This window comes from Pelecanus crispus, chromosome 4, assembly GCF_030463565.1.
Source record: "Pelecanus crispus isolate bPelCri1 chromosome 4, bPelCri1.pri, whole genome shotgun sequence".
Taxonomy (NCBI): Eukaryota; Metazoa; Chordata; class Aves; order Pelecaniformes; family Pelecanidae; genus Pelecanus; species Pelecanus crispus.
Genome location: NC_134646.1, coordinates 80,805,881 through 80,822,720, shown reverse-complemented (window position 1 = coordinate 80,822,720; position 16,840 = coordinate 80,805,881). Strand labels below are relative to the sequence as shown.

At 42.1% G+C, this 16,840-nt stretch overlaps 1 protein-coding gene across 1 annotated transcript in view; it reads right to left on the bottom strand.

The window, feature by feature from the left end:
* Nucleotides 1-3,164: 3,164 nt before the first annotated feature.
* KDM3A (lysine demethylase 3A) overlaps nt 3,165-16,840 on the bottom strand; it is a 32,308-nt gene continuing 18,632 nt past the window's right edge. The window contains exons 12-25 of the mRNA XM_009479743.2: nt 14,484-14,636; nt 14,211-14,306; nt 13,759-13,886; nt 11,618-11,804; nt 10,974-11,143; nt 9,923-10,159; nt 9,340-9,511; nt 8,297-8,387; nt 7,584-7,714; nt 6,676-6,795; nt 6,449-6,588; nt 4,759-4,935; nt 4,542-4,676; nt 3,165-4,001 (exon numbers count right to left, since the gene is read on the bottom strand). Of these exons, the coding sequence (XP_009478018.1) occupies nt 3,921-4,001; nt 4,542-4,676; nt 4,759-4,935; nt 6,449-6,588; nt 6,676-6,795; nt 7,584-7,714; nt 8,297-8,387; nt 9,340-9,511; nt 9,923-10,159; nt 10,974-11,143; nt 11,618-11,804; nt 13,759-13,886; nt 14,211-14,306; nt 14,484-14,636 (2,018 nt within the window). The 3' untranslated portion in view covers nt 3,165-3,920. The remainder of the gene's footprint in view (nt 4,002-4,541; nt 4,677-4,758; nt 4,936-6,448; nt 6,589-6,675; nt 6,796-7,583; nt 7,715-8,296; nt 8,388-9,339; nt 9,512-9,922; nt 10,160-10,973; nt 11,144-11,617; nt 11,805-13,758; nt 13,887-14,210; nt 14,307-14,483; nt 14,637-16,840) is intronic.

Here is a 16,840-nt window from a genome sequence, read left to right as displayed (position 1 = left end):
TTGTTCCTGTTGCCTCTTATCTCTTCCACATGGCTCCTTGTGAATCGTTTGTTGAATTGGTTACCAGACCATACAAGAAACATACCAGAAGTTTCTGTAAAAATAAACTCTCTGGCAGACAGCTGAAGTTTCATGACTAGTCTGCATGAGACAATCTTTTGTCTTTGCTAAAAAAAATAACATTTTAAAAAAAGCACTAAGCATTTATTTTTCAAATGTAAATAAACAAATTTGCTGGTAAGATCACTGCTACCCAGCTGACACTTTACAGCATAGAAAGGTGTTCAGTCAGCGCAGCTGTTCAATAGCTGCTCTCTTCAGGCCTTATTTAGCAAAGGCAGCTGGGGCTGCCGCCCTGCTGCACTGCGTTCCCTCCCTCCTTCCCAGCCGGGAGCTCTGCCAGGGGCCAGAGCCGCAGCTCTGCGGCCATGGGGGCCCAGCAGCTCACGCTCCCTGCCCTGCTCCACCGAGGACAGCCCCAGCAGCGCTCCCAGGCCCACACAAGCCCTGCCCTTGCCCTTGTCATCTTGGCCACGGCCAGAAGCTTTTTTTCTTTTTTTTCCCCTTTCCCCCCCTTCCTTTCTCGCTCCCAGGCACAGGTCAGCCATGCTCCTAAAAGACAAACGCCAGTCCCACCATCTCCGTGCTCTACAGGAGCTGAATGAGCACAGCCCCAGAGCAGGGTGAGCAGCTCTGCTTTCCTCTCCCTCAGCCCAGCCTCTTCAGGGGCAGGAGAGGGCAGCTGAGGCTCACAGGTGGAGGGAGAGGAGCACTCAGGACAAGTTCACATCCCCATGAGTGAAGAGGAGGCATGAGCCATGTCTTCTCTACCCAGTGCCCCGCACCCCTGGGGAGAAAGGAGCCCAGCTGGGGAGAGCAGCCACTGGGAGAGCCAAGCATAACGCAGCCGGCATGACCAGGAGGGGACTTGTGCAGGCAGAGCCTCGCTGGACCTGGGCTCTGCCAAGGGAGGTGACCTGCAGTGCCATTGCAGGCAGCACCTGGTCAGAACCCACCCCTGTCATTAATTTTTATAAAAACAACTGAAAAATGTAAACCCCGGTACCCCCCAGGCTTCTGAGAGCAGCTGCTGAACAGTGGCATTTGTTGCCCACTCCACTCCTTTGCAAATCCAGTAAGAGGGCACAGGAGCTTTATGGACAAACAGGGACTGGGCAGAGCTCCTCATCTGGTATTGCGTTAGCCCCTGAAGCACTGCACCAAGAGGGAGGTTTGCTTCCACTAGCCTAATGTTTTCTTAATCACTCCAGGTACTGCCACTTCACTGTCCCCCAACCACATGCAGGGAAAAGCCATCTGCTGCTTAAGTGGCACATTTTGGGGGTCAGAGGAGACACATGCCTCCTCTCAAGGAAAAACTTCAGGCAAAACTGACACTGTGACTCACAAGGGGCAGTTTGCAAGGCCTGAACATGTGAATGAAACAAGAGCCTGACAAGCAAAGGGAAGTGTTTCTGATTTTAAGGAAGACTTAGCAAAAGCAGCCTAAGTCTGTAAATAATTGTTCCAGCAGCGAGGGTAGAAGAACAGACAAGGAGCACCCACAGCAGGCAAAGCAACCCCAGTGCTTCAGGGCTGTGCCCTCGCTCGCAGAGCAGCACTATTGGGGTGTTCATGTCCACCCCAAACGTAACAAGAGGCAGCAAACAGGACAATTTGTTTCCTGTGGTCTTAAAAATACAGAGAGCAGATCAGAAAGAAAAAAAAAAAGAGCAGCTGAAGAGCAGGTAAGATCAGGTAGGTAACAGCTGCAATAAACCCTGATCAAGCAGTGGCACAGTGGTAAGAAAGCTCCCGATCCAACATCAGCCACCATCTTTTCATACACACATGTGCGTGCGTACGTGCGAGACCAGCGCGACTGGCTTCCCTGGCCGGGCGGCGAGGGACCTGCACGCCAGCTCCCCTCACACGCCCCAGCTGGCTCCGAGAAAAGGAACCGGGCTGCTTTCTTTCATCGACTTCAAACTTGATACTGCAAGAACAAACGTTCAGCTAAAGCCTTGCCTTTAAGGACACTTAACTAGTTCAAGCATGAAATGCCAAATCAAGGGTTTATTGCTCCTCTTTATAATTATATATAATCATTTAGCTTGGAAAAGACCTTTAAGATCACCCAGTCTAACCATGCAGAGCTAAAGCTGGTTGCAGCGACTCGAAACAAGCCAGGCTATTTACTGTCGGGGGCCTCAGCAAGCAGTGGCGGAGGCAGGTTCTCACTGAACAGAGCACAGATGTGCTGCTGAGCCAAATCTAAGCTAGCAGCATAAGCCAAGTGAACCGGAACGTTTCCCCGCACAAGGGGAACACCACGGCGCCAGCTGTCAGCGGTCACCTGGAGATGCACAGCTCCTGCGGAGTGGGCCGCTGCGGCCAGCCACAGGGACTGGGCCAGGCAGTCACCACACCTCAGCTTCGTTTCGGGTTTGGTTTTGCTGCTTGGTGCCTCCTTTTGTCTCAGTTTTGAGGGGAAGCAAGCAGATGTACCTGTTGGGAGGAGACAAACCTTTTACTATCCCACTTTATTCTAACTGAAGAGGCTCCTACTCCCTGCACGTCACCGCAGTCCCCGCTCCAGCTACCGAGGGATGGATAAGCAGAAGTTTCTTTGAAAACAATACTGTCACCCGAGACAGACTCCCACAGTTAATGCTGATCCATAGTAGCAGGTGAAGTACTACAGGGAGGGGAGGTTGCAGAGAGTTTGTCCATTTGTTACATGAAGTTCAGAAAAGTGACTTTTGGCTAAGTAGGAGGTTCCCCTCCTGCCTGGCTCTTCCCAACAGCTCTGCTGTGCGCTGAGGGACAGAAAGGTTCATTTTATCTCAGCTTACCTTGTTAGATGAGAGATGCACTTTCCCAGTCTTGACCCCTCTGCCTGTTTGAAGTTTTATGATGTTTTCAGTCTTTATCTAAGCAATTTTGGAGCAACACGTGGGCCATTTAAGACTGAGGCTGCAAAACTCATTCGACACGGACTGCAGTACTGGCAGTGGCTGAGAAGCAGTAGTCAAGCTAAGCCACGTTTTGGTGAACCAAAAAAAAAAAGCCGTATAACCAAAACAAAAAAAGCCATAAGCAGATCCATCACCAAACTCAATACCCTAAGCCTTCAGATACTTTAAAAAACAGTACGAACAGTATGCGATACACAATTTTCTTTTGCATTTCAAAGCACTGCATCAAATTAATTACATTTTAAAGAGTCAATTGAAGAAGCCAGGCAAGGAACAATATCTGAAATAGAAGAATTTTATGTAGACCATTCAGTGTTAAAAACTGGAGAATCAAACATCAGTTGAAATTAAAGAGCAGTTTCAAACAGAAGACATTTGATTAAAAGTTTCTTTTAACATTTAGAAATTTAAATACATTTACCTAAAGATGGTTAACCCCCATCTCTATGTTACTATACAATAGCTTAAAGCTACTTTTAAATGCTAGTTCTATGTTAATGTGAAATTCCAGAACTGCATTCTTATTTTTATGTAAATTGGTTATTAAATTGGGTGACTCCGTACTTCCTCCCATCCCAAAATACATTTTAAAAATTGGAGCTTTACACCGTCTTGAATAATATTGTTCAAATGAGTAATTTGGAATAGTTTCCGACAGTTCTATAGGAGGTATTTTGTACAGTTTGGAGAGCAACTCCATATAAAGTTCTGTTGTAACTGAGCATTCACAGTATGCCCCAGTCCATACATATTACTACATATACATATCAGGTTTGTAAACATTGGAAGAATACACAGAACATAGTACCACGATCCTCTGGTACTGCTGAAAGGAAGATGAGGTAACATTCATATAATCTCAAGTCCACAGAGGTCCTGACTGAGTAGTTAAAACAGCTGCCAACGCTTCTGTTTCATAGTGTGTGGTTAAGGCTTTCTACTTCACGGTCTGCTAAGGCTGGATTCGTTCGCTCTCAGTATCCCAACTGCATCTTTAACAGCGTGGTATATGACATTCTTCACCTAGGAGGAAGAGAAAAGGCGTTCAGTTTTACAAGTAAACAGCACAGTTCGGGTCAGGTTGGAAGCCCCCAACACACGGAAGACACCTGCACAACTCTCCCACTTCCCCGCACCCCGTCACGCAGCTCTGCTTTCGGTTTAAACGCGCTCATCTGCACGAGCACCGCTTAAACCACAACTTCTGAAAATAAGGTTCAAATTGTAACAGGGTATAAACTGAAACCCTGGAGCTTGAGGAGGGTATTTTGCAAGCTCAGCTAGAGGGAAAACAAAAGAAATGGAAGAAAGAAACATTTCAAAAAAACCTCAAGAGAAACCTCAGAAGGCTTCCTCAAAACTACTAAAAAACTGTAACTATTCAAAAAACCTGTGGAAATTCCTCTTCAAGACCCAATGCATTAAAGCTGATCTGAACACAAAAGTTGTGTGGACTCATCCCTTACAGGTTTGGCAAGGGTGGTTTGGTGGGTTTTGGGGTTTCTTTTGTTTTTTTGAAAGGGTTAAGACGGGCAGGATTCATCTTGAGTATCAGTAAGTTACCTGCAATTTATCTTCATGGTTCGTATGCGTATGCGACAGATATCTAAATTCCTGAGTGAGCCAGAAGCAATGTTTGACATGCTCTGGGGATACAAAGTCTTCTGCAACTTTAATACAACTGTACAAATTATGAACCTAGAGAGAACAAACAAGCGTTAGCCATGTGCTCAGAAGTCTGCCCAAGCACTCAGGCTGCAACAGTGGCCCCGGTCCTTGCCTGGTGTGGAGCTCCTGCTGGGATGAAAACTACATCTCCTAGAAACTGTACAATAGCCCAGCCTTGGACTCCATACTCTTGATGAAGGCGTTTCCTTAGCGATCGGTCCAAATACCAACTCTGATCATGAATGGGATCGTGATCCACGGGGTTTTCTTGACCTTGTTCTTCCGCAACCTGGAAAGTCACAAGACGACAGGTATTACACCGGTCTCACTGGACAATCGAAGAGTATCTGTGGTATTCCAAACACACGCACACCAGATCGAGCAGCTTGCACCACGTGTTCAGATGTAAGAGTTACACAATGAAAAGTTTGGATTCTTATTCAGTCCTTAGTTTGTCAAGGCTTCATCATTTCTCAGTCCCTCTTGCTTCACGGACGCATTGCAAATGTGGATATAGGAAATGCAAGTAAACCCAAGTTACAGTAAGAGGAAACAGACGGGTTAAGTGACTCGCCTGTGTTCACAGTGGGAACCACCGTCCCATATGGGACCGGTACGCTTACACTACTATAGCCTGTAAATGGAAGAAACCACTGAGTGTGGAATTCAGTGGGTGTCTGCCCTGGGGCCAGCATGAGTCAGTGTGCTCACTGACCAAAACAGAGGAAGCGTGCTAGATGTTCAGGAGGAGTGAGGCTGGAAGTCACAACAAGCACTTTAGAAGAGAAATTTGAGGGCTGTGGAGAGACAATTTCTGCACAACATTCCAGTATAAATCCAATTAGCTGTGGCAATCGTTTACACCCAGGACTGTAGCCCAAAAACTCATCCGACAGGAGCTCAACAGCTTGGTTCTCCCCCAAGACAAGCTGCTGAAAGCCTCACACCTGCAGGCAAGTATGCTACAAGGGAGAAGAGGTGTGAGACACATGTCAAAACTCAAAATGCCAACGCTTATCAAATTCAGTATCATGTTTACTAAGTATAAGGTTTGTTCTTTGTTAATACTAAACAAATCTGCTGGAGCCTCTCTAGGCTTCCACCCAAGACAGTAGTCAGGCTGACAAGGCCAACAGCTGTTCAGATCATCCCATTTATCCTTTTAAACATCCAACATATTAGCTCTTCCCACTTTTAGAGCACCAAAGAAGTTCCAGAATTAAGACCACCAAGAACTCAGGACCATTTGTGGTGAATTTAAATACTGAAAACAAGCCCTTTTGGATGTAGTATCACACCTCTGCTAAACCTTTAACTCCCATGACATCACCACCCAACATACCTCATGCTTCTTCCATAATTCAAACCTCATAAAGGTATGGAAAAAGGTAGAAAAAGGGAGAGAACAAGGAAGAACTTTATGGACCACACACTGCTCTGACATTTCCCAAGAGCGTCTCATGTGCATGCTTTTAGGAAGGATCTAATTTAAGATTAAGCTGTGGTTTTGCTTAAATCTAAACCAGCTACTTTTTTGTTCATTACATAGCAACATCATTACTTGTGCTATAAGAAGCGTGGGCAAAAGCAGCAGATCTACATACAGGATAACTTCAAGCTTCCGCTCGCTACCCTCCTCAGATCCTACAAGATTCATAGCACAGGACAAGTTTTGTCTTGGATACAACTCAAGTACATTTGTTTCCAGAACAACTGGGATAGAAATGAGGAGAAGAGTCCAAGGATACATATTTGCAAGCCTACACAGACAGAAGATCAGTTTTTAAGACATAACAGCTTACCTTTTTAAGGAATTCCCGGATCTTCTCTGTATCTTTAGCAGCATAAATGTGCCACAGAGCTCCAGGTTTTTCTCGACTTTCAGTAAAACGCTTAATTGTCAATTCATCAGAATCACCATCTTGTATAGTTTTAAGCACTTCTGTTGAGAGCAAACACAAGCTGTTACACTAAAGGACCTTCCCTCCAGCCAGAGCAACAACCCCCCAGAACACAAGGCAGACTTTACCTTCTTCTTGATCAGCCTGGCCTTTGGGGATACCCACATAAACCATAACATTAGCTGCATCAGACACATCTAAATGGAGGTTTGTTGTGCCGTACTTTCTGTCCTCTGGTGTTATTAAGCCTGGGGGGGGGGAACAAAACAAACAAACAAAGAGTAGCAGGTACATTAGTATGACAAGAAAAACCCTTGTGCCACTCTCAGCAGCACTGAGAAGACTAGAGAGCTTTTACTTTTATCAGCAAATGATTCCAGTACAGCAATATACTTTATAGCCAGGACCTTGCCCCATCTTGTTTGTGTCTTCCCAAGTGATCAGTTTACAGGCTGACACATTGATCTGTACCCATGCCTAGCCTGTTTGATATACAGAAGTCACCTTTAAGTCCTGCCAGAAGAGGGTTTCTATAGCAGTTTAGAATAAAGCATTCTCAGAAACAGTCTATTTTTCACTCTAAAAGGCAGCTGCTACAGCATTTACTAGCCATGATCTCTTTACTGGCCATGATCACAGTTAGTTTTAAATGCCTTTTGAGTGACAGCAGATGAACTAGCCACGGAAAGAACTGCTCAAGAGATTCAAAACTAAATGATACAGCCCAGAAAGGAGAAGCAGTAAGAGTGATACAGCCAGAAGTAGCAAAACAAATATATGTGGCCAGCTATAGGAAAGAGAGGGTGTGTCTACACATGTAGACCAAGTTGATTGGAAGACTGGGAATAAGTATTATTGGCTTGAAATCACCTGGACAAAAAACATTTAATAAAATTATATAATGCTCTGGAAAATTACATTTTCAGATCAATGGGATTAATCAAATTGTCTACAACAGCAAGGATTCATTTAATTTACAGTACATTTTAGTTTGAATGTGTGGTCAACATGACCTTTAGACTGAACAATTCCTTACCATATGCATTGTACATCTTGGGGCCCAAATCCGGCCGCACGAAATAGTTGGGAAGTCGAGAGGCAAGGTTGAGCTTGCCGCCTCTCCTAGTGTATTCTGGCAATGGGATATTTTTCATCAAATCATCAAACCTGAAGAAATACAGCGCAAATTCATGTTAGAAACTGATTGAAAGTGCAGAATAAACCAGACTGCAACAAAAGCTTTCTTCAGTCGAGAAACTGTGCTCCTTCACCCAGGGGGTTTACTAGACACCACAAAAAGGAACATAACAAGCAAGACACAGGAATACAGCAGATAAACAAATCTAACTGCTGTGGAGTAATGCTATTTCCTTGTGTAATCATCTCAACTAATATCAAATAGAGCAAGTCAGAATACTTAAAAACGTTCTGCAAAAAATAAGCTTCAGCTGAACTTCAAATTTCAAAATTACTCAGGCTTTTAGGAAGTTTCCAAAGTTCAACCAATCATTAGCAATTTTAGGTACTCGCTTTACATGGCAATAAATACAATGAACTACACAAAAATTTATCATAAAACTTGTTCAGCATTTCCAGTTATGTCAGGCTTCTCTGAGAAACAAAATGGTTCACATGTGACCAACTGCTTCTCAAAGCTGAAGCAGGTATCAAAACGTAACAGTATTCCCACGTTCCATTATTTTGGGATGTACTACACAAACGATGAACAGCTTCTTCGTAAATTCATACCGAGAAGGCATCATGTCTCTGAAGTCTTCTCCTGGAGGCCAGTCTTTAAGCTTCAACACCATTGGCTCTCCTTCTTCTGTTCTCAGGCGACCTATTGTCAAATATTAACAAGTCTTAGTTTTTAATAGTTGTACAACTCAAAATCCAAAGAATCAAGACAAAGAAATCCTTATCTTAGTTTAAAATCACGTTCATTCCACAACTATTTATGTAGAACCAAAGACATATGAGTTCATCTGACACTAGCTGGGCATTACTGCTGTGACAAACACGTCACAGCAGGAGATTTCAGACTAGACAAGTAGCCTTTACCAGCTCCCCTCCTCAAGCACTTCCTACAATTTAGCTCAGGCAACTGTTCTGTGTTTGAGGCTAGAGTAGCTGATGATAAAGCCAAATCTTTTACGAAGATCAAGTAACAGAAAAGAAAGGTTTAAGGGAGCCTTCCAGCTCCCACTCTTCTTGCCCCAAGTACCAAACTCCATAAGTTTACATCATGCAAACAGCTGAAGCAGAACTCCAGATGCCATGGCAGGTATTAATTCTCCTGCAAAAAGTTTGTTTTCACCTAGAAGTGAAAACAATGCCACACCTCATGCTTGCCTCCCCTAAACCTGTTTTTATACAAAATAACTTCAGTTCCTTAGGAACAAAAGGCACCTGCAAGTTAAAACAGCAGAACCCAACTACCTTGTGAGCACCAACACTACACATGCTCTTTTATGTTTCACTCAACTGGGAAAAAAGCTGACAAGTGAACCTACTCGCTAGGAAGATCCCAAACTTTCTCAGAACACTTCCCAAAAGACTAGAAGGCAGCCAAACATACTCCTGAAGGAGAGTCCTCCATGAGGCTGACAGTTTCTATCCAGTCCACCATCCCGCAAGCAGACATGGTGAGAATACATTGCAGACACGCTGCCCAGGATGATGAAAAAGCCTGGAACATCTTTTACGCTGCTTAAGGATGACAAATTTGTGCTAGGGCAAGATTACTGCTGCTGAATATTTTACCTATTGCAACAAAAATTCACACTACTTACTTGATATATCTTCAAATCCATCCCAGAAGTCCCCTACAGTAGCTCCAGTAATGATTTCATTGGTCCTGCAGTTAACCAGATCTACTTCCTGTTGGCCAAATTCCTTCCTAAAGGACTCCGGTCTCCAGAGGTCTGCGTTTAATTTGTGATGCACTCCTGACACCATTACAGGCTATGAAGAAGAAGAATATATTCTGAAGAATTATTAAACACCAAAAATTCTAATTCCAAACAGAATAGGGTAATGCATAAAACACACTGAACACAGGCACTTTGTGAACACTGTATTTTGCAAAATAAGTGCTGAGCCTGCCTTACCACAATTACACTGTGTATTTGATCATTCTGTATTTCAAGCTATAAGGCAGCTTTTTATACAGAGCCGTAAGTCCAGCAGCATGTTTTGAAACTCATTTCAAATAGTAAAATATACATCTTTTTATCCAAGGGTCTAACAGCATTTGGGTAGTACATTTCATGAAGGTTTAGCGTTGTTTAACATTACAGTAAGTTTGTACCTGCACTTCAGTTAAAGGGCAAAGCACATGAACTGAAAATGGAAAAAGCAGAAAAACTTAAATACCTGTCCCTGCTTCCAGCACTCCCTGAAGACATTCCAATTACTTTCATTATTGGGATCTTGAAGACAGAGCAAGCGGTTATCACATAACCAGTAGTGAGGTGTATCAAAGCCCATTATCGTAGGCTTTATAGTCAGTCCTTGAGGTTTCTTAGGCAAGTCTGTAATGGTTCTATTTTGCACCAGGGAAGCAAAAATGTCATCAAGGATTTTGGGTGTACTCTTGAGTCCATTGTCTGTCTGGTTTTAAAAAAGCAGAGAGAAAGAACAACAAAAAAAGAAGTTGGTGCACTTCTCTGTTGCTTTGTCCTGCAGACTTTGAAGATGACATTTGCCACTTTCAAAATTTTTTCACTTGAGCTCACAATCATGTAGAGAAACAAAAACCTGCTGAGCTTTGCTCTCTAGAAACTCACCATCACTAAATGCCAATGCCATTTCTGACACTTTGTCTACAGCATTCTGGCATAAGAAGTTCTGCTCTGATTTGCATTTCAGCAATGCTGCAGAAAACCATGAAATGCAGCATGGAACAGGACTTTCTTTGATATAAAGAACAGAAATGCAGTTTCAGCAAGGAATTCTCAAGGCCAATATTTTACCCCACCATTTTGAAGTCATATCTGTAAGAGCAAACAAAGCCCAGGAACATCTGAAGTGAACCAGTCTGCAAAGGAGGTATGAGAAACATAGTCACCCACCACAGAATGTTTTCCCCTCCATCTGTAAGTTCCTTGATGCTTCTTTTTGGAGTCTAACAGACATGCCAATTAATGCACCTGCCAGACACTAGCCTAAGTAGCTTCATCTGCTTTATCGCTTGGTTCCCAATCCCTCACCAAGCAAGACTTGCTGATAGTACCACTAAGCTACCACTCTAGAAAGCACCAACTGGAGCACTGCAACACAGGCACCAAATTAAGTCCTTTTTCCCCCAATGAAAACAGAATTCTACCTACTGTGACAAACATCTGTGGTAGCTGTTCACAGGTTTAGAACAGTAGTCTAACCCTGGTATCAAACTCAAACCTGTGAAACAAAGTTTTTCATATACCTTTCCTCCAGAAGAGTTCAACAGATTCCGCAAGAAGCCTGTGTTATTGTTGCTCACAGGTGTTAATATTGCACTGTTGAATGTCTGCAGGGCTGCAGCAGGCTTAGCTAAACTAGGGAGTGTCTGAAGAGGTTTATTTTCATTCTTTGAAATAGGTATGAGGAGTTTCTCTGAAATGAAGAAAAGAACATGTCTGAGAATGAAGCAAGGATTAATCCTCTGAACCATGAGAAGTATGCGCTTTGGATTTTTTTTAAGACAAGAAGATACTCCTATATGTGTACATGCAGGTATGTACGTATCTCATCTCTCAATACATGCAGACGAACTACTCCTTTCAGTTAACTTCCTTCAATACTCCAAAGTTTTTGAAAGCACATATTCTAAAATACAAACATTCTCAAACTGAATTTAAGAATACTTGCACCAACGGGATGTTAATCTGGTTTTCAAAAAAGAATACGCTAACCCTGCCAGGTTTTACTGCAAGTTCCTGCCATGGACCAGTTCTGCAGTACAGTCACTGAACGCCCATCCCAGCAGGCAGATTATATCTTTCTCAATGCAAGGTATTGCTGGGTCTGATCTGCATTCTTCTGACAAACAGCCACTAAGGGTTTACTCTTCACTGGTTCTGCACATACCTTTGTTTTCTTTATTCACGTTTCCACTTGTTAGATTTGACAGCCAACTTAATGAAGGAGAAGTAATTACTGAAGCAGTTTGTTTACTTCCGATTGCTGACTTTAGAGGAGGATCGTGTGTAGTGACTTGCGGGCTCAGGACAAAACTGTTATGTTGAAGGCTGGTCCTCTCTCCAGGTACCAAGTTCTGAAAAAACAAAGTGAGAACTTGATTAGACACAAACACACTCTGCTGAGAAAGGGGAAGCAAGTAATAAATAACGTGGCACTCTAGGACATGGTTTAGTCTAGTCTACCCTTGATTGGTTTAGTGTGGACTTGGTAGTGTAGGTTAATGGTTGGACTGGATGATCTTAAAGGTCTTTTCCAACCTAAACGTTTCTATGATTCTGTAACATGTCCAAATTAATTCTTTTACCAAAAAAATGGTTTGGCCCTTCAAAAAATATCTGATCTCCACAAGAGGTCAGCATTGCATCTCAGTATCAGCCAGAGATGATGATCCAGCAGGATTTGGGATCTCCCGACTTTAAGAGCAGGCAACAGAGTCCATCACCCCTCAAGACAAGCACAGAAAGCTGAGTTTCCTGGATGCATTTTCTGGGACTGCTTTGGGAACCAGCTGCAGTTTTAGTAGCAGTGCTCTCACAATTCCAGTGATAGCTGATGTTCAGACCAGGGCTAAGCTGGAGGTCTAGTTCAGTAGACTAAAACAAATACTTAGAATTCCTAAATTTTTATCTTAAGGCAGCAGCAAAAGTCCACTCACCTGCCAGGTCTAAAATACACCTGCATATGCATGCAGCACCGGCCTGGCCAGCACAATCCAAGCACAGGACTACTGTACATCTCCTATGCAGCCGACTTATCTACTCGTTTGGAGATTCTAGGTAACAGACTAACCAGAACTACTGCTTTGGCCTGGAGTTCCTGCATGACTGGCTAAATTTCTTCTCTGCTCAAATATTTTCCAGTCAAGAAATTATTCTGCACCTCTATCTGTCTATTGCTACATTCTTATTTCATCTCTTAATGACTGCTGATGCTTGGTAAGGATTCTAAACATGGCATAATACAAAATGCTTCTAACTTTAATAAGCTTATCCTCACACAACCAGTGCAGTACCTAATTTTACAGGAAGAGAGGTATAAATTTCAATTCAGCTGTTTGTCCAGGGTCACAGAGGAAATCTTGAGAAACAGAAGACTGAAGCTGGGTCTGTCACAGGCTAACTTTTGAATCACATAACCACCATCCTCGCTTTTAACGCTTCACAATATTTTTTGTCTCTTCTGTTGATTACCAACACCAAAATCAAGTTCAGCCTGCTTCTTATGCTTAAGATAACACATTTATTCTCAAAATAAGTTTACGAATAAGCATCCAACAAAATTAAAATTACTTAATTCAGCTGGTTTCTTGCAAGATGCTGCAAAACTAAGCCATTAATTTGTGCTCTATTTTCAGAAGCAAAAAAACCACTACATCCATTTATAAATAAACATATTGTAGGTTTTTGGGGTTGGGGTTTTTTGGTTTTTGTTTGTTTGGGGGTTGTTTTGTTTTTTGGGGGTTGGTTTGTTTTGTTTTTTTTTTTTAAATATAATGAGCAGCAAACTTCCTTTCTACCAGGATTCTCAGAGAAATCAGTGCTTCTCCATACTGCTGTAGCCCTCGCAATTGTATTCATGTTTAGTTCTTTCATGAATTCCAGTGCTCTTCCACCCTACTTATTCTTTTAGATGCTGCATGTAATAGATCTCCAGGACCCAAGGGATAGCCTACACTTTGGAACCATTCTCACTAGTCTGTTCTTAAGACTCTTCTCGCAAGGATTCTCTCAATCGAGTCCTATTTTTACACTAAAAAATCCTCACCGAGCACTTTTCAAGGATAGGTCACTTACTGAGGTGCTAGCATGTCAACAGGACACAATGAGATTTTCCCCAAAACTTAAAAAAGAACTGAATCAGAAAGATAAATACTGAATACAAATTTTGAACAAAAACCTACATGGTGGGGTTATCAGTAGTGGTCAGGATGACATACCTACAAAGTCACTTACCACTGGCTTCTAATATGGGTGGTAAAGCGAGGCAAACCTATACTACACAGACATAGTGTGAGACAGTAGCAATACCTGTTTTGAATCCTCCTTTAGAGTTGGCTTTGACAGTGCCTTGAACTGCTTATTTGCACAAGGACAGTTTGCCTTTATTCCCCATTTTGTTCTTACGGAGTGAACAATATCACCAACATCATAGAGAGCTGAAGGAAGAGAGTCATTAGTGAGCTCACATGTAATGAGAACATCCAGCATTCAATAGGACTTTTTAAGAAATTGTGTATGCTATGCTGGTAAACAACAGTACATGAACACAGTTCATCATTAAACAAGTTTTGCTACTCCTTCGTAAAGGTCAAAGATAATAAAATAGTACTAACTACACAGGCTGTTCCAGTCTTTAGACAATAAATACTAAGATTTTACTAACTTCATTACTAAAAAAAACCCCTCACTCAGTACAATTATCAACAACGTACAAAAGACAAAAGCCTACAGCATTTTTTCATCCCAAACATTTAAAATACCTTTTCCAGGAATTATTTGTGTAGGCATTAGATTCTCTGGTTCATGCACCTGTCCCTTCACACATTTAAACCAGGAGAAAGTATCTGAGTCATCATCTGTAAAACAAAACCATTGAATTGTTTTATTAGTGCATCTTTCATCCTCCTCTGGAAAGCTACATATGGGGAAGGCTTATTATCTTGTTGTTTAAGGTTGTTATTGACTTCCAAGTTCAAAATACAGATTCTTTCCCCTCTCCCCACTTTGTTTAAAGTAGCAATATGCATTCTCACCTTCATGTAAGCTTTTCTTTTTCATCCTGTAACAATCCACACACACGCCAAAGCCGCACTTAGAGCAGACCCAGTGAAGGTTGAAGATTGTGGTGTCACAGACATCACACATTTCTCGAACTCCACGAACTGCACGCTTCCAGGCTACCTGTCCTGTGATAATTGACAGATCAGTCAAAGTGTTAGTCTAAACAAAACAAAATATTTGCATGTTAAATATAGCTACATTAAAATCCTTTAGTGATGTAAGACTCAGACTTGGTTTTGTATTGGAACTCCAAAACAAAGCCTTTGCTGTTACAGATTCAGAAAAGCAGATCCAGAACAGAGTCTAAGCAGTCAAGACCATTGTGCTTTCTCCTGTGCAGCACCAACTACATCTCTTACTCCTGATGCATATTTGCCCAAGTTAACATGCACGCTGCTGACGTTCTCCTACATGGAAATTCCACAGCCACCCTAAAAAAAAAATTAAGTTACTACTGGCAAGCTAAGCTTAATATCTAGCTTGCCACTACCAGCTTGTCCTTGTCCTCTATTCAACAGCATAGTGGGCAAGGGGTTCTCTTCCTTTTAGTAGGTGGTTCTATATGTTTACAGGAGTGTATCAGACCTTCTCAGAACGATCACTGCCCAGTTGTTCTTCTCTGAAGAACTGACCACTACTGTTCAGGTTTCTTAGGTACCCATTATATTCCACCTTTCCTCACCCCAAGTCACTTTCTTTTACTGAAAACCATCCAAAACATTGACAGTATCTTCCAAAAATTGCAAGCTCTTCCAGGGCTGCATTACGTACAGATTATTTTAGACTGATCTTCATTTCATTATGTCATCAGCTAGAAAACTAGACTAGACAAAAAGCACACATCTGCCTCCTCCCACCTCCTTCCACACTTGTAACTTCTCTGAAACTTTTCTGCCCACAGCACTTCTTAATTTTAAAAGCAAGTTATGAGAGACCATGTCCTAACGTATGCTAAAAAAACCACACCAGGATCCAAGACATCTGTTGCTTTCCTTCTGTATAATGCCCATTAACTATGTATGGAACAACAACTAGAATAACTTGGCACAATTTGTGCTTAAGTAGGAGGTAAAAATTGTTTGACTACTTGCTTCAAAATTCTTCCAGGAGACAGGTCTAAATATCACCAGTTCTATTCTTCTCTGCCTTTTAAAAACATGCAACATATTTCCCTTTTTCTAGGCCAATCCTCCAATTTCCCCAAAACAGGATAAAGGGATTTTTTTTGTTATGTTTTGCATGTCATTTCATATTTCGGTTTTCTGAATTTTGTCTTTTTCCACTCCTCCTATTCTTTTGTTTCCTCTTTGTAGTTTGATCCCATCTCCTCTTGACACTTGGCAGCTAAGGAGCAATGTGACCTAACAAGCTGTTCTTTCTACACTGGTCAATCTTTTACTACACATGGGTAATTTCACTTGTGCTTTTCTATCAGTCCTTTAAGGAACTCTCTTTAAGGAAGCTCTCCCAAATAATTTTGTCCCTTGCACTTCTTTGTCTTGCAGCTCTACCTACCAGTCTGATAAAAGGGAGAAGGGCTGACCCTGAGACATACTGTGCAGTGTAAAACTATTAAAACATAAATGATCCCCTAAAAAGTAGTATCTGAACAAAATATTTTGACATTTTGGAAAAGGTCAGTTTGTCAGAGACAGAAATTTTATGAAAAGGTATCATTTCAACCGAACTCTGCCAAGAAGAAAAAGTTTACTATAACTTCAAGTTGTGGCAGAAGAATCTACCTTTTTCTTGTGCCAACTCAGTGAGCACTTTCACTGAACTGTTCAAAGAAGAATGCGTATCTGGACTGTAAATTACTTCTTTCCTACCCAAGGCATGAAAAATATCCTTCATTTTAATGAAACTGAGTTCCCTTACTCCCACTAGCCAGGGCAATAAACAATCAAAGAGGAATTAATGACACTTTTCTCCTTTCAAACCAGCTCCAGAACTCACATGTGTCTTTGTTTTTTTTAAGCAGAGGATGTTTCTGGTAGGTGTGCTAACAGATGCATCCTCTGCTATTAAGAAACACCACACCTCCCCTTTGTTTCATGAATTTCACCACAAATTTCATCCTTCTGAAAGTGTTTTGGTATTCCAGTCTGTACCTCACTCTGGCTACTGATACTTTGGCTCCATAGGCCTGAAATTGTGGCAGTTCAAGCAAGAGCAGAGCTTGCACGTTCCAAGTAGTCCAGGGTAAAGACCTCACAGCAAGCATTTCTCAAGTATCTCAAGTCTTCCCTCCCCTTTTAAAGGGCATTCAAGCCTGTTCAGGTTTTTTTTTAGTTCTATTCAAAACTTTGGAGTGACTGGTAAACTGATA